The following is a 22,694-nucleotide window of genomic DNA, read 5'->3' as shown; positions in this document are numbered from 1 at the left end:
AAAACATATTGAGGATATGTGAATTTTTTTAATGCAAAAAAGGGACATCTCCCTCAAAAAGGATGAATAAAAATCCCTGGAAAATGCACTCCTTCTCCACACTCCCCTTTCAGTGCAGACTACATTGTAGAAACAAAATATCTCTTAGAGAACTAGTTGTGAGAAATAATGACTATCCCTAAAGATATTAAACTCTCAATTTTTACTACTTAAGAAAAGTCAATAGTAATTCTCAATGTAAAGATTTAGCTTTGGGAAAAAGTGAACCTTTGAAAATTTCAGAACTAGGTCAATCTAGTTGATTGGGATTAAATACAAGAGCCCATGCACTGTCTATGCTTCTTTTTCTTGTAGGTTTAAAATCATTTCAGTCTGCTCCCAGTTAGTTTCAAGCTTATGGACAGAACTGAATAATGTGAACAAGTCTGGTGATGAAGCACAGGTTAAGTCCTTAAAATATCTTAATTTCACAGTCCCTTGTCCCACATAATTTATATAAGAAGCACCAAAACTGGAGCCAAGGTCTGAACAGGTAATATAACAGCAGGAACTATAATTTAATCACAGCATGTAATAATATACTATGTAACATTCTATATTTTGCCTGTTGATATGTAACATAGTTAAGTTTATTACAAGCATTATTTCCTAAGACTTAGGGCTTAAGTGCTTCAAGTATTACCTCTTATTTAATAGTGTTTATATCTTAACATTAAGTACTTAAGTGATAAATGTACATAATGCAATACATTGTGCCATTTACCCCTACCCTGTGTTAAGATATTAATAGTATCAATTAATAAAACTAAAACAACTATTAAAACTGAAACAAGGCTATCAATGTCACAGATGCATGTCTGAGTAGTTCAACAGTATTTCCCACTTAACATGAAGGTATTTTCATCAAAAATGCTTCTTTTTCTTGAGGCTAGTATTACTTTAGCAGCAGCAGGTCTTCAGGACAAGTAGATCAGAAGTTTCAAATGAAAATGATATTGAATTACTCTAAGAAAACATCAATCCATATTACTAATAAAAGAAGAAAACTGCTGGTGTCACCTTAACATAACATTGTGCATTTTCTTTCAACGTGTGATTTGGTTCATGTATGTGATGGAAGCAAAGCTTTGGAGTTCTCATGGCACACCAATGAGATGGACTAATTTGTCGAGGAGCCTCTTGTTTTAATATTTAAGTTAGAACAATACAATAACTAGAAAAAGGTCAGTGCCTCAGCGACTTTAGACCACATCAATTTCAGTATTTTTCAAAATAATGATCAGTTATATCTATGCTTCTGCGACAATAGTGCAATACATATTCTTTCCTGAATAAGGAGCTGAAGTTTATCCAAGTAGAAGCTTTAAATAAGGTAGACTGTTGCCAACTACATATCAATCTTGCATGTGATATAAAATATATTAGGAAAGCTTAAACTGACTTGTAAATCTGTATTCAGCTAAAGCTTCACATAAGCAACAATGGAAATGAATAGATGTGTACTCAATATAAAACACTTTTCAAAACTACTCCAAAAAACAAATGACAAAAAGTGGTTAAGAACAATTGAACATCTGTTGTGTGTACCAGATGTAAAAGAAGAATGGACCCCAACGGTTACTTGCACTGTTTGAATTATGTGAAGGTAAAATTAAGACTTAGTCCACTTCCATCTCTCCAGAAGATTTGGTATGCTGTGAGCTGTCTTTTGTTGTATCCGGTTTAGTTTCAGTCCCACTCTGTCCATCCATCTGTCCATTGTGTTCCCTATTAGCTTTTGTGTTGTCTTCTGCAACCTCTACTTTTGGTTTGGGTTTATAAATGATGGGGTTACAGAAATTATCCAGTTCCTAAAGACATGAAGAATATTGATTATATTAAAAATATCACTGTTAATTCCACATTAACTTTCTAAATTTCCATGTAATTCCACATTCCTGAATTTATATGTTAGCTCAGTTAGATAGCCAACTGTTTCTTCAAGCACCTTAATGAGGGATTTACCTTCTGGGCTAGTGCATGTCAGTGGTGACAGAAAACTGTTATTAAAGATTGCTTTAACAATGATTTTTATATCTAATCTTCTTAAAAATTGGTTCCTTATAATTTAAAATATAGTTTTCTTCAGCAGGAATAATTTTTATTAATCTTTTTTAAAAAAATATATCTCTGTTGATTTCAGAGAGAGGAAGGGAGAGGAAGAGACAGAGGTAGAAACACCAATGATGAGAGAGTCATTGATCGGCTGTAGCCCACAACCCGGGCATGTGCCCTGACCGGGAATTGAACCCCAGTCTCCTGGATCCTAGGTCGATGCTCAACCGCTGACCACACCCGGCTGGGCAATTTTTATTAATTTTTAAACATTTTTTTGAAATTTATTTTTTCTTATAGGTGACATACGGTATTATGTTAGTTTCAGGTGTACAACAGATTGATTCAACATTTATATACCTTATGATGTGATCACACAGTAAGTCTATAAACTATCTGTCACCATACAAAGTTACTATGGTATCACTATTTTCTCTATGCTGTACATTACATCCCTTATTTTATAACTGGAAGTTTGGACCTCTTATCCCCCATTTCTTCACCTTTTACACCTATCCCCCACCATCCTTCCCTTTGGCAACCATCAATTTTGTCCTCTGTATCCATGAGTTTGTTTCTATTTTGTCTTGTTTATTTAGATTGCACACATAAGTGAAATCATACAGTATTTTGTCTTCATCTGACTTATTTCACTTAGCATACTACGTTCTAGTATGGCAATTTTTCATTCTTTTTTATGGCTCAGTAATATTCAATTGCATATATAAACCACATCTTTATCCATTCACCTATCAATAGACACCTAAGTTGCTTCTTTATTTTAGCTATTGTAAAAATGCTGCAATAGGTATTTTGCATATACATAGGTATGCATATGTCTTTTCGAATTACTGTTGGTATTAACTTTTAATTCATTCCATTAAATTATGCCTAATGCTCTGTTATGAGAATTATATCAAATAACACCTATTTCATGAACTGATATTTCTCAACATTTACATGGAAAAATACTAACTTTACTTTTAGAAAATAGCTGAGTAGCCTTTTCTGTTGGAGAGAATAAGCCATGAAAGTAAATGCAACCTGCCTGGCAGGCGTGGCTCAGTGGTTGAGTGTCGACCTATGAACCAGGAAGTCACAGTTCTATTCCCAGTTGTGGCACATGCCCAGGTTTTAGGCTCAATCCCCAGTAGGGGGTGTGCAAGAGGTAGCCAATCAATGACTCTCTCTCATCATTGATGTTTCTCTCTCTCCCTCTCCCTTCCTCTCTCTGAAATCAATGAAAACATATAATATGTAAATGGAGTTTAGTCTTTGGGCTCCAAATTATATAAAAAAAGTAAATGCAATTTAGTAATTCAGAAGAAATGCAATGTATTTCTAATTTGTTCTTTATTTTTTTACATAGGGAAAAAAAAGCTCATTAAAATCTTTTCAGGACTCGTGTCACAGAGATTGGGATAGGGATAGAAAGAGAGAAAGTGACATCCTGGGGGAATGTTTTAATGGCAAACTGCTTTCAACTCACTTTGCACTTCATTTGATGAGGAGTAAATTATAGCTTCCTTGCAAAACTTTCTCAAAAGGAAAATATTTTTAGTGCTCTATTTGATTAAAAAATATATTTTTCCGTTAAAAATCAGATACCTAAAAACATACTGAACTAGATGAAAAAAATCACCTGAAATTCCCTCTCCTACAGATATTAACACTTTGGTGATGATCCTTCTAGATGAATGTCCAGGCATACACATATATACAAATATATCAATCTATTAACACACTAATTTATACAGTGAGATAACTTTATATTTTGTAATCTTTTGTTTCTCAATATGTTGTACACATCTTTATATCTAAATAGATATATCTCTCTATATAAAATACGTAGTGACTACAATGTGTTATATGGATGTATCAATTTATTCATTGATTTGCTTGCTGATAGGTATTTTAGGTGTTTCCAATTTTTTGCTATTATAAACAAAGGTATTTAATCTGCATATACCTGTACAATGATTTTAGGATGAATTCCTACAAATGTGATTTCTGGGTTAAAGGGCCTACTCACTTTAAATTTCTGTGCATATTCTGATATAATGTCCTAGAAAAGCTGTAACAAATTTAACCAAGTTGTGCAGGGAAAACATCCATTTCTTCACACCCTTGACAACCATGGCAAGATTATAAACGTAAACACACAAATCAGATGGGTGAAAAGAGAGATTTGCATTTTGTAGATTAGTGATGAGGATGAACAATACTTTTTGTATTTTCCATATTTTTTTGTATTTATTCTTTTGTCAGCTGCTTATCCAATGTCTTTATTCATATTCCTACTTTGATGCTGATCTTTATTAAAAAGTTTGTCCCCTATTTTTCATGTTTTCTATGATAAACTGACATTTCCATGAGTAATGTTTTTAGACTGGAAACTTTATATCAGAAATAAGATTTTACCATATAATTAAACACATTTTGAATTATATCAAAGACAAACCTATACTGCCAAGTTTTACAATGGAGACTTAGAAGTATTATCCAATCCAGAAAAGTCTGACATAAATATTTGACAGTCAAAAGTTGTCAAACTGCTTTATTTCATTATTTATTACCCTTAAAATCTTTAAAACAGCCTTGTGTATGTGACTAATCAAATCAAGGAATAGAGATGTCCCACAGAGATGTCCTACCTAGAATCTTTTTTTCCCAAAATAAAAAATTATGGCTCCCATTAAAAACTTTTAGTGCTGGAACCCCTTAAAAGAGAATTTTAAAGTTTCTTACCTTTGATTTTGCGACTATTTCTGAAACTTTCACCACAGGATCTTGAGTGAGACTTAGTTTATTCTGTGCATTCATTTTACTGTTCAGCCAACTCATGGCTTCACTGATATATTTTTCAACTTTTTCCATTTCAGCAGGATCCAAATGATCATATCTTTCATCCTATTAAAAAAAATCTTTACTTAATGGAACAGATTTTTTAGTAAGTAAATTTTATTTATTTATTTTTAAAAAATATATCTTTATTGATTTCAGAGAGAGGAAAGGAGAGGGACAGAGAGAAATAGAAACATCAATGATGAGAGTCATTGATTGAGCCCACAACTCGGGCATGTGCCCTGACCAGGAATCGAACCCTGATTGCCTGGATCCTAGGTCGATGCTCAGCCGCTGAGCCACACCTGGCCAGGCAGTAAATTTTATTAATAATTTCTACTTAAAAGATTCACACTCTTATTGAATGTATACCTTGCATATACCCATGTGAAGAAGCCACATACACGTTAAATAGAATTGAAGAGACTGGGAGAAAGAAACAATCAGTATGGGTTCTTGAAAGGCTTTCTGAAGGATTCATGTTTGAAAAAGAATGACTAGTGGTGAATATTCAAGGAAAGGTACTTAGCCAAGAAAGCTGCTGCATGGAATTGGATTTGCTAAAGATTAAAGAGAAATAAGGGAAGCAGGCACAGAGCAAACTAAAGAGAAAATTCTGAATATACAACAAAACAATATAGTAAGTTGTTGATAAGGGGGATTACATAATAAAATGCTCTCTGAAAAAGATAACTGCAGTTGCCACACATAGAAGACAATATAAGAAGCCATGGTTTAGAATGTTAGCCACAGAACCAGAAAAAAAATGGCAATGCAACATATGGAAAGAGAATCTCCTGATGAATCATAGATTGGACATGGAATAAAGGGAAAGAGAATGAAAGAACACTACAGAGCCAAAGAACTGAGAGGATAGTAATGCTCCATCAGATACTCGCTCGACCCATCTTTCTGCTTGTATCATTACAAATTATGCATCCATCATCTTTGACTCAGTTTCTGGGTCCCCCCTTTTTCCTGAATTCCTTCCAACTTCATGGATCGTTTAAGTTCCTCCCCATTCATGCTCCATCTACATGCTTTAAAAAGAACTCTAGCCTCGAACCTCTTCCCTGAAACCCCAACTCTATATCCAACTTCCAACTTGAATTTCTATTTGTAAACTTTGAAGTAACGAGCAACATTTCAAATTCCTGATAGCCTCCCTATCTACTCTTTCCAGTTTTCCCCAACTTCATCCTTCCAGGCCAAAATCCTTTGAGTCATTTTGGACTCCTCTTCATGTTATATTAATATAAAATCTATCAGCAGATCATCTTCAAATGTATGCAGCAAAAATCCAACCCCTTCTTCCCCCTCCTCTATCCAGGGTCAAGCCTCCCATCACTTCTTGTCTGTATTATTCTAATAATGCCTTCACTAGTCTCTCTGCTTACATATCCTTTAAAGAATAAGTTAAATCATATTACTTTTATGCTCAAAACCTGCAATCGATTCCTATTCTGAGAGGAAAAGTCAAACTTTTCTAATGGCCCACTAGGCCCTCTATAATCTGGCAACTGCTAACCCACCCCCACCACTGTTTTAAGCCACACTGGAGTCCTTGCTGTTCTCCCCTCAAGGTTTTGTAACCGCTATTCCCTTTTTCTAGACCTTTCTTCTTACAGTTATCATACATCCTGAGCTCTCACCTCCTTCAGTTCTCCCCTCATGTGTATCTCATCTTATTAGCAGTCTGCCCTTCTGACAAATCTCCACCTCTGGCAGTCCCTTACTTTTTCCGTAGCCCTTTATTAGCATCTGACTACTTTACAATGACTTATTATCTACCTTTCCCCACTAAAGTGTAAGGTTCAATGTTTTGTTTGATGCTGTAGTTGCAGCACCTTGAAGGGAGCCTGGCACATGATAAAAATTCAAAATAACATAAGTGAAGTCTCTCATGCTTTGGATAAAATCTTAAACCTGTATGCTCAAGAAGACTGCGAAAGCCTGGGCACACTGGGCCATAGTAATTGCACAGGGTCTCCAATACCACATTTGACATAGTCTTGGTGTTTTCACTTGTCTGCTTGCTGCTCCTCACCTTTCCATCATCTTATGTTCTCTTTGTACCTGTATGGACAATGAGGACACTGACACTGGCATGCACATTCATAGTCAGTACATGTAGTCGTCTTCTACGTGACCTGGATTGCAATCTTATTTTATAAATTTCATAAATCTTCTTTTATAATTAGTAACCTCTTTCCACATTGTGTAGTGAAAAGCACCACAGTTAAGAGTTTGTATGGTAACTTCGAACTGCTTAGGTTTTAATCTTGACCCCACCAGTTACTGCCAGTGTAATCCTTGACAAGCTGCTTAAACACTGCAGTTTTCTTATATATACTTGTGAGAACGAAAGAGATAATCCATATAAAAATGCTTCAAATTCACTAAGTGCTTGATCAACATAAGCTATTATTATGATACTTTGCCTAAATCTTTCTGGTGCTAGTTAGCCTCTCCTGCCCACTGATACAGTTTTAACTGCAACTTAAGTTCAATGTAATGGCAATGATAAAAATTGGGGGAATTACAGTGAATATTTAATTTTTTTTTAATCCTCACCTGAGGATATGTTTTTTTTTAATTGATTCTAGAGAGAGAGGAAGGGAGAGAGAGAGAAAAACACTGATCAGTTGCCTCCAGTACCTGATGGGATCAAACCTGGGTATGTGCCCTGACCAGGAATTGAACCTGAGACCCTTCAGTGCCCAGGATGATACTCTAATCAGTGAGCCACACTGGCCAGAGCTGAATATTTAAAGTAGGAGTCAGCAAACTTGTCCTGTAGGCCAAATCCAACCTGCCATCTGTGTTTTAATAAAGTTACTTTGGAACACAGCCATGCTCATTCACTTACATATCATATATGGTTGCTTTTGCACTACTATGCAGAGTTAAATAGCTGTATAGAGATAAGGCCTGCAAAGCCTAAAATATTTATTTAAAGAAAAAGCTGGCTAACGTCTGGTTTAGAGGAAAAAAAGGATAAGCTTAATTTTGTTAAATCTTATTATTATATCCAAGTGGAGATATGTCATTTAAATAACTAAATTTCTGAAGCTTAAAATCAGTGGCAAGGTCAATGGTAGCAATATAGATTTGGGTATGTATATAAAAGAACAATGGGTACAGGGCATTGCAAATGACTAACAGAATGGAAGACAGAGAAACTAAAAGAAAAAGAGGCCACACGACAAACTAAAGACTAGCAGAGTCCAGTCTCAGAAAGGCCTGCAATAAAAAAGGTCAAAGAAACCCTCTCATTGTATCAATAATGATCAATAGTGGATTTGGTCACTGGATCATTTATAATGTGGTTTTAGGGAATTTAAAAAAATTACACATACCTTCACTGTATTTTACATGCAGTAGTATTCTTTTACTGATAATTCTCATATAAAAAAGTTTCAAGTCTGGTGCACAATATCTCTAAAATTTGGTAGCAACAACTGTTACAGCTTTGTAGCTGAGAACTTTCAGATTTGCCCCATGCTCACCATGTACGACACATGTCATAATCATCGGTTGCCTTTATGAATTCAATACCTTGTTTCTGTATGCTTCTATCACTTTCATGACAAGTTGGATCTTTTTTCCCAAGTCAGCTAAAGCTTTTGGTCTCTCTTCATGTTCCATGTATCTCATTTGAATAGGTTGGCCATATTTCTGTTAACATAAGAAATTTTTTTTTAAAAGAAAAAGTTACTAATAGAAAAAACTTTTTAAAAAATATTTTTTATTTTAATTTTATTGTTGACAGTATTACGGATGTCTCCCATTTTCTCCCTTTTTGCCCCCCTCCACCCAACTGCCACCCCATCTCAGGTCTCCCCCAAGCTATTGTCTGTCCTCATGGGTTATGCATATATGCATCAGAAAAAACTCTTTAACAGAAGACACTGAATATTATGTATATTATGTTTACGCATTACATTAAAAATGTGTACTGTATTATAAATGTAGTGCTTTAAAAAAAAATGAACCTCTGGGCCCTGGAATGGGGAATTCCTAAATGTTAAAACAGCCTCTATAACTTTGAGAAGGGGGATGCATTAGAAGAAAGAATAACCATTTTCTTTCAAATTCTTTACATACTTAAATAAAAGTCAGCTTATTTTAGATGTTCAGAAAAGTTACAGAGGAAATAAAAGAGACAGCTAAGTACCTCTCATCACTTTTCTCTAATGTTAATATCTTATACCAGCAAGGCACATTTGTCAAAACTAAGAAACCAACCCTAGTGCATTATTATTAACTGAACCCCTGACTTTATTCAGACTTCATCTTTTTCTGTTCCAGCATACCATACTGCATTTAGTCTATTTACATCATACTTTTTATTGCAAATGTTTTTGAAGAGAAGTACTGCATTTTTAATTCCTAAAAGCCATCTCCAAACAATAGTAAAACCTATAAAAACTTCTGTAACATTCATTTTTATGGTTTCTTATACATTTCAGGCAAAATATCCATTTGGGGCGATTCTGGGCTTTCCCAGTTATTTCTATTGGCTTTAGCTGCCTGACTGTTCCTATGGCCCAAAATACCTGCATTCTCGTAGAGAGATAGGGAGTAAAACCATCAAGAAGATAAAATGATAAGGCCTAGTATTGCTGTTATAAGCTTAGGTTTTCTAGTTGCTTTCTAATTATTCCCTTTGGAAGTAATTTATTGGCATGAGTAATTGTTGCAAGATATTAACATCTTTTGCCCCCCCCTTCCCCAGCAAACAGGCTGCTTTTCCCCATATTCTAGAAATCCTTATTAATGCCATCATTTAGCATCTATATATTCCCTTGCTACTCAAAAGAACGGTTCAGGGACCAGCTGCATCAAAATCTCTTAGAAGCTTGTTAAAACTGCAGAATCATGGGCCCACCTCAATATGCTGAATCATAATCTGATAATCTGCATTTCAGTAAGAGCCCCAGGTAATTCATGTACACATTTAAGCATTGCTATGATCTACACTAAGAAGGAAAGACTAAAATTCCCTGTCATCCTCCCAATCTAAATTTCTAATTAAACTATTTTTTTAGGGGAGGGTGAGAGGTGGGTAGTAAGCAGGAGGAAAGGATCAATAGTGGTCTTTTCTTAAAATCGTATCATTGACCTAGAAAAAGGGAACCCAGTGATCACAACTCCTTATTTCTTTGCAAAAGGACATTCAAGAGCAGGGGTACTATTTTTGAAGTTCTTCACTGACCAGATGTCCCCATCAGTTACAATATGAAAATACAAAAGAGCAGGCAGTGTATTACCCCTCAAAATCAGATCAGTGAAGGGGGAGAGAAGCTGAGGAAGTGTGACTCCTCTGATAAGAAGGGGTCAGGTTGACAAATCACTTCTTAATGACATCTCAGACATATATGGCTTGTTAAAGTAATACCAACACTCTGGTCATCTAAATATTTATATCTGAATATCACGATAGACAAATATGATTATCATTATTTGATTTCAATTACATGTAGCATTACTCACTTCTCAAAATGCTTTTTAAATGAGAAAGAACATTTCCTGTTACACATATCTGCCTTACATATTTATGAGAAAATATATATCTGCCTTACATATTTATGAAAAAAATACACTGTGCTCTTACAACCAATTTTTAGGAAAACTTAATGTTCTATTTAACACTAACATGGACTTTTAAAGATTTACCTTTAGTTCTTGAAGCTTATCCACATAAACTTGCTTGGGTTGGTCCTCTCCTTCTTCATAAAGCCAATTTTCTGTGTCTTCTAATACTGCAGTCAGTTTATTCAAGTCCTAGATATACATTTAAGAGATACTGATTAACAATGCTCTCCTTAAAAATAAAAGTCCAGTGAAGGACACAATGTTTTCAAGTATAAAGAATTAAATTTTGTATTTTTCTGACTTTTATTCATAAACATGTTCTTCACCATACTTCTGCAAATTGGAAAAATAACTAAGAACAATTCCTAAATGTGCTCAAGAAGACTGACAATAACACATTTAATACATTTACTTACATAATTTGTATTAGCAGTCTTAAGCAAATAAGTAGCTCTAATAAAAAACTATAAAATTTAGACTTACTTTTTTTAAAATCCTCACCTGAGGATATGTTTTTATTGATTTTGAGAGAGAGAGGAAGGGAGAGAGAGAAACATTGACATGAGAGAAACAGTGACTGGTTGCCTCCCGTACACGTCCTGACTGGGGATCAAACCTGCAACCTTAGGTATGTGCCCTGACAGGGAATCAAACCCCAACCTTCTGGTGTACTGCACACTCCAACCAACTGTGCTACCCAGCCAGGGCTAGACTTACTTCTTGAGTGATGAATTTTTCATAGACAGTGCCCAGCTTGTCTCTAAAATCGTACACATATTCTTCAACAGCATTCTTAGCATCATTTCTTTCTTTCTCCAACTTATCTTGCATTATCATTTTCCCCTATTCAAAAAGTTTCAGATTAGTTGCCATTAAGAACATTAGGGAGTTAGGGATATGCTAACGAAAACCACAATGAAAATATCACTTCATACCTACTAGGATGACTTAAAAATAAACAAAAGACAATTTTTGGTGAGGATGTGCAGAATTTGAAACACTTGTACATTGCTGTTGGGAATGTAAAAATTACTGCTGAGATAGAAAACAGTTTGGTGGTTCCTCAAAAAGCTAACAAAGAATTACAATATGACCCAGCAATTTCACTACTAGGTATATATCCAAAGGAACTGAAAGCAGGAACTCAGATATTTGTAAGTCAGTGTTACATACAAATATTCATAACAGCCAAAAGGTGGAAACAACTCAATTGTCCATAAACAGATGAATGGATAAATAAAATGTACATATACACAATAGAATATTATTCTATAACAGTTCTGATACATGTTGCAACATGGATAAAACCTTGAAAACATTTGCTAAGTGTAGTAAGTCACACAGAAGGACAAATATTGTATGATTACATTAATCTACAATAGGCCAATTCATAGAGACAGAAAGTGGATTAGAATTTATTTTAAAAAACACAAAAAACACATAGACCATGTCATTGTACATACTCAGATTCAAATTCTACATTCCCCATTTATTAGTGTTGAGATCTCAGAAAAGTCACCTAAGCTCTCAGCCTGTTTTCTTATACCAAAAGAGAGCATACTTCTATCTAGCTCATAGAGTTAATAAAATTGACATAGTCTATGGAAAATATTTAGTCCAGTGCCTAGCACATAACTGGTGCTGAAAAAAATGTTAGCCTGGGAAGGAATATAATATAGTGGTTATGATCTTGAGCTTTGGAGACAGACTACCTGGATTCAAATGAAAGGTTACTCTCTGCCCTTGGGTGATTCAGTCTACCTATACCTGTTCCCTCATCTGTAAAATGTAGTCCTCTAGCAGTACCTACATGTCACAGGATTGTTTTAAGGATTAAATAAGACATCAAAGTGTTTAAGATGTTAGCAAAAATTATTAGTATTATAATAAAAAGGAAAAAACATAATATGGGGATTGTAATAACGAACAAAACTTTCACTTTAACAAAAACACTATTTTAAACACAAGACCAGTGTACTGACATTTGTGAATTTAAAACAGTGAGACACTTCAAAACTTAGAAATAATTTTATACCCAACATTTGCCGTAATTGCACTTCCCCACAATCATTCCTTTGGGAAAATTCATCTCAAAACATACAAATTCTGAATTATTCAGGGTCTGCAGGAATGCTTGCTTCTCATAAAATGCAGTCTTCAATAATTAATGAATAGTGATATAGGTAGGTACTAAAAGGAGCATGGACTGTAAAGTCAAAATCTCTTGAAGAAATTTCCTAGAATCATGTGTAGCAGATGGAAGACTACTGGGGCGCTTCAAAGAAACTGACCTTCTTTAATGCCAGCCAAGCCTGTAGAAACTAGGAATCACTACTTAAATATAAATTTTAAAAATAAAAATAAGTTACTTCTTATATAACTATTGGTAAAGAAACAAAACTCTTCAGGAGACTAAAATTAAACATTAGACTTGTAAGGAAAATTTCAAGAATGACAACAGACTTTACAAAGTGTTAAGTGGAAGTCAGAAAGTATTTTTAATAGACCCGCATTAGGACTACATATTAGAAGAGGGGAGCTGCGAATACTTCCCCGTAAGATGTCTGCTGGGTGTTACCGTTAAAAACAGAGTAAAAGGGGGTACGAATCATTACTATTGGACTAGTCTTCCTCTATAATGGAGATAATAATGTTTTTCATATAACTAAGACAAAAACTACCCTGGTACATGATAGTAACACAGCTCAATATTTTGTTGAAAATAAAGTAGTTCAATGATCTATTTAATGATTCCTTTGGAGGATAATCACTGACTTCTACAAAAATCTCAGAATACACTACCACCTATTTCAACATAACTCAGATTTATATACCTCATTTTCAATGTAACTATTAAGAACATCTTGGCCCAGTTGTCGGCACAGGCTGCTCTGGATAGGTAGATCAATACTCTTGACTTTTCCTTTTTTAATGGTCTGGTTTAATCGGTCTTGTTTGTCCAAGGAGGCTGACTGCAAAAGAAATGCAAGAGGGTAATAATGTAAATTTCTAAAACTAGTTTAAAAATAGGTTTAAGAGTAATTTCAGATGAAACGAAAAAGTGAAATAAAACTTATCTACTATACTTTATTTAAAAATATTACTTTAATGCTGATAGTATTTTATACTCTGTGTATGCTAAGTCTTTTTACATAAAAAATATTAGGCTGGCCCGGCCCACATGGCTCAGTGGCTGAGTGTTGACCTATGAACCTGAAGGTTAAGGTTCAATTCCCAGTCAGGACACATGCCTGGGTTTCAGGCTTGATCCCCAGTAGGGAAAGTGCAGGAGGCAGCCGACTGATGATATTTCTCTCTCTTTGATGTTTCTCTCTTTCCCTTTCCCTTCCTTCCTCTCTCTCTAAAAATCAATAAAAACATACTTGAAAAAAATATATTGGGTTGGAAATGCAAATTAAAACCATAAGGCGATGCTACTTCACATCCACTAGGATGGCTGTAATATAAAAAATGGAAAATGACAGGAATTGATGAGGATGTGGAGAACTTGGAACCTTTATTCATTGCTGGCAAGATTGTAAAATATTAGAGCCAATTTAGCAAACAGGCAGTTCCTCAAAAAATAAAGAGATACCATATAACCCAGCAATTCTAGTCCTAGGTACATAACCAAGAAGAGTGAAAATATACATCCACACAAAAACTTGTACATGATTGTTCATAATAGCATTACTCAAAATAGTCAAAAAGTGGAAACAATCTAAATGTCCATTAGCTGATGAACAGATAAATAAAATGTGGTATGCATTCATACAATGCAGTATTATTCAGCTATAAAAAGGAATGAAGTACTGATACATCCTGGATGAATCTTGAAAACATTAGTGGAAGAAGCAGTCCAGAATAGGCAAATCTATAAAGACAGAAAGCAGTGCTTGCCTAGGGCTGGCAGGAAGAGGGCTGGGGAAAAATAGGGAGTTACTGCTAATGGGTTCAGGGCTTCTCTCTGGGATGATGAAAATGTAAAATTGATTGTGAGAATGGTTGCAAAAATCTGAGTATATTAAAAGCCATTGAATTGTAAACTTAAATGGGTGACTTGTATGGTATGTAAATAGTACCTTAATAAAGCTATTAAACAAAAGCAAAAAACATTAGGTAAAATTAAAAATTTAGAAAAAAGGTTTCAGGTTTTAAATTATGTAAGAGCCTAAGACTAGTTAAAACTTTACCTTTATAACCTCTGGAAAAAATGTACATGGCTAACCAACACAGATTAAATTCTGTTCAGGTTAGAAAAACTGTGTTGAAGATGACAGTTTAGAGCTGTAGCCACATTTATCTGGGTGACTGGGGTAAGGTCTCTCCCTTCTTTTATCAGCAATGATGTCATTTTAAAAAATTAAATTTACTGCTGTGACATTGGTTAATAAGATTATATAGGCTTTAAGTGTAATTTCTATGGTATATCATCTGTACATTGCATAATGCACCCACCACACAATGTCACATCTTCTGTCACCAAATATTTGAACCCCTTTAAACTTCAATATCCCCACCCCCACCCCCCCCTGGAAACCACCATACTGTTGTCTGTGAGTTTTGTCTGTCTTGTCTGTTCATTTGCTACTTTCAGTTTTATATCCCACATATAAGTGAAATCATATGGTTCTTGACTTTTTCTGTTTGAATTATCTTGCTTAGCATGACAATGACAATGATGTCTTAGTAAAACAATAACTCTTACTTATCCTTTGCATTTTTACTTTCAAAAATATTTGGTTTTGCACAAAGAAAAATATTTTATACTATGTAGCCAAATGCTTATAGTAGTTAACTTTGAGGTGCAGGGTTACTGCTAACTTAAGTTTTCTTCATTTGGTTATTCCATTTTCTGTTTTCTCTGAGATTGTATGATTTTTAATGAGAAAAGAAGTTACCAAAAAACACATTTTTCTTCCTATTAAAAAGTTAATATTACCTATAGTATTATCAAAGTTCATTCTTCAAAGCATCCTCTATATTATAAGTCTTTGAAATGTATTTATTCTAGTTAATGCTTTCTATGTTTCCATGGTAGTAAGATTAAAAATATCAAGTGTAGCATAACCCATGGACACAGAAAATAGTGTGGTGAAGACCTGGGGAGGGGAGTGGGTGTGGGATGGAAGGGGTCAATAGGGAGAAAAATGGGACAGCTGTAATATTCTGAACAAAAAATAAAATATATATATTAAAAGCATGCATTATAAATACATTAACTTGGATTATCAATCCCAAAAAGACACAACCATAGAAATACTAAAACTAACCTTTGTTTTGGTTCCTGTATGATCAATTTCCTCTTCTGGGGTGTGCTCAGCATGACATTTTTGGAGACCTTCTTCTTGGTCAACCTGCATTTTATCCTGAAAAGAAAATAAGTAACTGATAGTATTTCTACTGTCTTTATTTTTTTAATAAACAGCATCTTAGAGTTCAAGCCTCTTTTGAACTGTGTAAATGTAGTAAAACATAAGTTTGTTTTTCACATGACAATAACTACAAATAACAGGTAATTAAAATGAAAAGATCTATTTCATGCTGTGCAAAAATCTTGTTTCATCTGTGGTCCAAAAAAAAGCACAAAATGAATGGAAACATTTCAAGTCAAATTCACAAAAGCAAGCTTATGAAAAAAACCACCCACTAAACTTGACATGAAAAATGTTAATAAAGAACTTAATGTGAGAAAATGAAGTGAAAAAGATACAAAATTTAAGTATTACATAAATTCAACTATATTTTTTATTTTTTTAAAATATATCATTATTGATTTCAGAGAGAGGAAAGGAGAGGGAGAGAGAGAGATAGAAACATCAATGATGAGAGAGTCATTGATCGGCTGCAGCCTGCAACCTGGGCATGTGCCCTGACCGGGAATCAAACCCTGATCGCCTCGATCCTAGGTCTATGCTCAACCGCTGAGCCACGCTCGGCCGGACTCAACTATATTTTTTAAATGTAGTAAAATACTCAAGGAAGTACATCAAAATTGTCGAAATAGATGTCTCTGAATTATTACAACATAAACTTAAAAAAAAATTTTTTAATGACTAAAAGACAAAATTGCAACCAGTTAAGACTGCCAAAATGGACTCTCCACTTGGCAAACAATCCTAAGTATTAGATTTTTCTGTGTTTTTCTTTAAATCTTATCCTTGACCATCCTCCCGAAGAAAAGAAAGCTTAGAATTTAGGAATCAGTATAATTTAGGTCTTCTTATAAATCTGGAGTTAAGCACATATAGAATATCAGAAGGCTATCTTTAATAATAAAAAAATTCATTTGTGCCAAAGAGAAAAACTAGTTGGAAGTGTTCTTTGTCGTTAAAAGGTCAATTATTTCCAAAATTTCAACCCCCCCCGCCCCTTCCAAGTGTACAGTTTCTCCGACCCTGTGACTGAGAAGAAGTGAAAAAAAAGTGACAGTGGTGAGTTGATAGTAATATAGGAAGACACAATTATATTATTAACTCCATTCCATGTAATACTAAGGAAAAATGCTGCCAATTAAATGGCCAAAATGCCATTTTTATTTTATACTTATTCAAGAGTTCTTCTATTGTGTCTATATTTATACATCTAAAGGCAAATTAACCAAATAAAGTGGTTACGGTAGTTCTAAAACTTCTTCACATTCAGAATCCAATGCGTCTAAATCACTCCATTCAGTTGTTAATGCCTGTATTTTTCTACATAATAATGTCCTTTGTGCCATCAAGCCAATTAGTGAGTGACCTACCATTTCTTTAAAAAATGCTCCAGTCTGGCCTGCAAGGCTCAGTGGTTGAGCATCGACCTATGAACCAGAAGGTTGTGGTTCGATTCCCAGTCCGGGCACATGCCCAGGTTGCAGCTCGATCCCCAGTGGGGGGCGTACAGGAGGCAGCCGATCAATGACGACCCTCATCATTGATGTTTCAACTCTCTCCGTCTGCCTTCCTCTGCCTAAAAATCAATGTCTCAGCAGAGACTTTTAAGAAAAAGAAGTGAAGAAAGTGAAATGGTTACAAAGAACTCATCCTAGAAGGCACACAGAGTGCTCTCAATTTTAGTAAAAATGAATCTTGCCCGGCCGGGCGTGGCTCAGCGGTTGAGCGTCAACCTGGGATCCAGGCGATCAGGGTTTGATTCCCCGTCAGGGCACATGCCCGGGTTGCGGGCTCGATCAATGACTCTCTCATCATTGATGTTTCTGTCTCTCTCTCTCCCTCTCCTTTCCTCTCTCTGAAATCAATAAAGATGTATTAAAAAACAAAAAAAGAATCTTAATGGATTAAATTTACGTCTTCCAAAATTACTGTGAACTACAAGAAAATTAACTTTTCACCTACTATATTAATTTATGAAAAACTGACTATATCTTCATAACACATTAGGATATTTCCTTCTCAGTATAAGGAAGGATGTAACAGCAAAATAATACATAGGAAGAAAGAAAAAAAATGCCATGGTCCTTAAATGAACTACTTTAAAAGAGCAGTGGTAGAATTCTGATCTAATCTGAAAGATTCTGCAGTAATTATTAATAAAAACAGTCAAAAGATAACCTTCACAAGGAAGAAACTGTCTTGAAATTTATTTTAAAAATCAATTTTTTTTTACAGTTGACATACAATATTATATTAGTTTCAGGTGTACAACCCAGTGATTAGACATTTATATAACTTACAAAGTGATCCCCCTAATAAGTCTAGTACCCCTCTGAAACAAAACAAAAACCATTTTTTTTACGTATACATACATGAAAAATCTAGGGGTCACCAATTATGACTGGAAAAAAAATCTCACAAATGCCATTAAAAATAACAAATAGTACACATAAAAAGATGAAAACTTTGTGTAATGGAATATAATCATGTTCTCCTAAGATTCCTTCATTTCTAGTACACCAAGAGTAAATATAGTGTTAGGGTCACAAACTCTTTCATAAAGAAATAAACTGTCAAAAATATGTATTTTAGTGTTACTGAATGTACAGCACAGTCCTCCGCTCACATGGCACAGACATCCCCAACTGAGCTCTGGAAAAATCTTAAAGCATATATTTTTATTTTTAAAATGTGTGTGTGCAGTTCAAAACGTATCAGTATGAATTGGTTTTATTTGTAAACTGAAAAAGCCAGCCATAGTACATGGTTTTAATGGAAATAAAGGAGGATTCAGGAAAGATGACTCCAAACACACAAATGCACATGTTCCATATAACCCTATGAAAGATGCACAGCTTCTGAAACCTGCTACAATGTGAAAGAGTACAGCCTTTCAAATGGAATTCTTCTTTGATGCTTTTATTTAAAAAGCTTATACTAATGCCTACAACAGAACAAAATCTGAGAGATGAATGTTTTCAACTATTAAAGTACCAGTTATGATTAAAATACTGCATATTTTATTAGAGGAACTTGAAATAGGATTTCTACATACCACATCATCTTTGCTTTCATCCTTAAATGAAGTTTCTGTCTCCATAGGACCATCACTGTGATCCCCCTCTATATTTTGCTTCTCAATTACTGATGCACTAGCCACACTGAAGATTCCATGGATGTTAATGCGAACTTTAACCTTCACTTTGGAACTATCACCATCAGACTGTGGAAAAACATTCTGAATAGTGAAGCTCCCTTAAAGAAAAGAGAGTTCTGATCAGTATATGGGCCTCAGATTAACTCATTCAATTCATTAAATTCAATAATTTGACTATCATTTTTCCAGTGCTGGCAAGTAACTGTAAAGTTATTACCACAACCAGATTAATTACTGTGGGAGAGGTCTTTTCCCCAGATCACCATTTTCATACCTTAATAAACTTGGTATTAAGTCTCAGAAAGGTTAAGCAACCTGCCCAAAATCATCAATGCTAGAAAAAAGGAGACCTGGGATTTTAACCAAGGACAATCTGACTCAAGGCAATATAACTTTTAAGTATGTTTTAGAATATTGCTGCTCTAAAACCAAAATTAAATTCAATTTCTGAGTTTGAAACCAAATATAAAGTTATCCCTTTCTGTTGCAAGCTTTGAAAATCAAAATCATCTTGGTAATTCATAAATAAAATTATTTAAAATGTTTCTGGATTTTTCCTATAGCAAAATGGCTGTTGGCCGTTTTGCTATAATACCTACAGTCACTAATACCTACAGAGGTCATATTAATTTTCCACTTTAAGAAATCTACTAATGTTGCCCTGGCTGGGTGGCTCAGTTGGTTGGAGCATCGTCCTGTACACCAAAACGTTGCAGGTTTGATCCCCTGCGGGGAGGCAATTGATGTTTCTCACATCAATGTTTCTCTCTCTTTCTCTCCCTATCTCTCCCTCTCGCTCTAAAATCAGTAAGATCACATATCCTCATGTGAGAATTAAAAAAAAAAAAAAATCTACTAGTGTTTTATTAAAAAAAAATCTCAAATATATAATGATATCCATTATATATATAGAAAGAGAATACTAGGCAGAAAAACTGAGTAGTAAACAATCTGGTTGGCCTATGTCGTGGGTTGAATTAAAAAAAAAAAAAAAAAAAAGATTCTGTAATTGGCCTGGAAGGTTTGGGTAAGGATTATTTTTTATGGAAAAACTCTAATCAGTAAACTGAAATTGTGATGTCAGACACCCTGCCCCCCCACACTCATATAAAGTCCTATTGTCCAGTACCTCAGAAGGTGACCTGATTTAAAGATAAGGTCTCTACAGAGGTTAATCAAGTTAAAATTAGGTTGTCAGGCTGGGCTCTAATTCAATGACATGTATGTGGAGACAGAGACACATACAGAGAGAGTGTTATATGAACATGAAGATGACCATCTATAAGCCAAGGAGAGAAGCCTAGAATGGATCCTTCCCTCACAGTCCTCAGAAAGCAATCTTGCTAGCTCCTTGATTTCAGACTTCTAGCACCCAGAACTGAGACAAATTTCTATTGTTTAAGCCATTCAGTTTGTGGTACGTTGTTACAGAAACCCTAGCAAACTAATACCACCTTCAATAATTTGTATCTACTGATTTAAATAATGTACTTGAAATATTTATATCACCCCCTTTCTAGTCTATCAATAAAATCAGTACATAGAGAATTTTAAAACTTAAAATTATTCCTTCTCTCCCAGCTGGTGTGGTTCAGTGGTTGAGCATCAACCTATGGATCTGGAGATGAGGTTCGATTCCCAGTCAGGGCACATGCCCAGTGGGCAGTGAGCAGGAGGCAGCCGGTTGATGATTCTCTCTTATCATTGATGTTTCTATCTCTCTCTCCCTCTTCCTTCCTCTCTCTGAAATCAAAAAACACATATTTTTTAAAAAATTATTCTGTCTCTTTTAAATGATATAAAATCATGACTGCTTTTTATCTTCTAGGAAGATTACTCAACTAAAATGGATACAACAGTCTCCTATTCTAACTTGCGTATTAATGCAATGATACTCATTCTACTTGTTGCCAAGGACCATAAGTTTAAAATAAAAAAATATAGTAAGACTGACAGCACAATTTCAATTTACTGATTAGAGTTTTCCATAAAAAAAAATCCTTACCCAAACCTTTCAGGCCAATTACAGAATACTTTTTTTTTTTTAATCCTTACTACAGGATATTTTTTCCATTGCTTTTTAGAGAATGGAAAGGAGAGAGAGAGAAACATTGATGTGAGATAGATACATCAGTTGGTTGCCTTCCGCACGCACCCTGACCAGGGCCAGGGATTGAGCCTGCAACCAAGGTATGTGCCATTGACCAGAATTGAACACAGGAACATTCGCAGGCCAAAGCTCTAACCACTGAACCAAACTGGTTAGGGTGAATTACAGAGTACTTTAAATATAGATGTCAAAATAAATTAAAAATACTCAAACCTGCCCAGCAAGGCATGGCTCAGCGGTTGAGCATCAACCTAGGATCCTAGAAGGTTCGATTCCTGGTCAGGGCATATGTCCAGGTTGCAGGCTTGATCCCCAGTCAAGGGCATGCAGGAGGCAGCTGATCAATGATGACTCTCTCATCACTGATGTTTCAACTCTCTCTCTCCCCTTCCCTTCCTCTCTCTGAAATCAATAAAAATATTTTTTTTTAAAAAAAACACTCAAACCTGCTGTTATTCCAGAAGTAAACTGAGCACTAAGAAGTGCATATCTAGAAAAAGGTATGGAATATCTCTTTTAAAATCCAGTGCTAGCTTAGCTTAAATATCAATTTATTTGTTTCCTTAATTCAAATATTAACATATTACTTATAAAAGTAAAATATTTATGAAAATTTTTTTCTTGAGTTCTCTTACCAATTCTTGGATCGGGATAAGGCACTTCATGTAAATTAGTATAAAACGCCTCTAGTTCAAATGGTTCCTTCTTGTGGAAAGTAATGACTTTTGAGAATGGGGCCGGATGGTTCTTAGAGAATACTTCACATTCCCTAAAATGGAGTGAGAAAACACTCAGTTCAAAACAAATAGAAAGTTGCTTATGAAAGTAATTATAGAATCCATCTCATTTTTAATTCATAAGCTAAGCAGGAATTATAAAGACTTCTCTCTATGCACAAATGTACAGAAAAAGAGATTGGTTGTACTATAAACCTGTATTTTCACAGGTTTATGGCTCAAAGTTTTTAGAATGTCTGTCATCATAAAATAATTCTACTAAAAAGAGAAAAATTACCTGAGAATAGATATGTCTTAAGGCCAATACATAGGGGTTTTTTTTGCTTACATCTGAGGACGAAATCCTATCCATTAGTTTCCAAAATACTTGTCATATGTAACCTTTTTTATTCTAGCTTCTTTAAAAAGGAACTTTTATTTGGAAATAATTTAAAACTTACAGAATTTTGCAAAAATAAATACAGGACATGTAACACCTGTATATATCTTTTACCTAGATTTGCTACTGTTAACATTTTACCCCATTTGTTTCATCATTTGAGTGTACACACACAGTCTGTGTGTATATTTTTTTTCTGAAACAATCCAGAGTGTTACATACATTTATGGCCATTAACCCCTAAATACTTCAATGTGTACTTCCTAGTAGAGATATTCTCTAATATAACCATAGGACAATTGTCAACTTTATAAATTTACATTGACACTTTAACGTATAATCCATATTTCAATTTTTTAAGTTGATACAGTAATGTCATTTGTAGTATTTTCTTCTCTCC

The 22,694-nt window shown here is 34.6% G+C and overlaps 1 protein-coding gene across 1 annotated transcript in view; it reads right to left on the bottom strand.

Moving 5' to 3' along the window:
* Positions 1 to 525: 525 nt before the first annotated feature.
* The window catches only part of HSPA4L (heat shock protein family A (Hsp70) member 4 like), a 50,200-nt gene continuing 28,031 nt past the window's right edge, over positions 526 to 22,694 (bottom strand). The window contains exons 11-19 of the mRNA XM_081134338.1: positions 21,814 to 21,947; positions 18,967 to 19,166; positions 15,810 to 15,905; positions 13,371 to 13,508; positions 11,254 to 11,379; positions 10,618 to 10,725; positions 8,497 to 8,616; positions 4,843 to 5,004; positions 526 to 1,850 (exon numbers count right to left, since the gene is read on the bottom strand). Coding sequence (XP_080990464.1) covers positions 1,659 to 1,850; positions 4,843 to 5,004; positions 8,497 to 8,616; positions 10,618 to 10,725; positions 11,254 to 11,379; positions 13,371 to 13,508; positions 15,810 to 15,905; positions 18,967 to 19,166; positions 21,814 to 21,947 — 1,276 coding nt within the window. The 3' untranslated portion in view covers positions 526 to 1,658. The remainder of the gene's footprint in view (positions 1,851 to 4,842; positions 5,005 to 8,496; positions 8,617 to 10,617; positions 10,726 to 11,253; positions 11,380 to 13,370; positions 13,509 to 15,809; positions 15,906 to 18,966; positions 19,167 to 21,813; positions 21,948 to 22,694) is intronic.

This window comes from Miniopterus schreibersii (assembly GCF_964146895.1).
Source record: "Miniopterus schreibersii genome assembly, chromosome: 4".
Lineage (NCBI taxonomy): Eukaryota > Metazoa > Chordata > Mammalia > Chiroptera > Miniopteridae > Miniopterus > Miniopterus schreibersii.
This window is presented reverse-complemented; position numbering and strand designations above follow the sequence as displayed.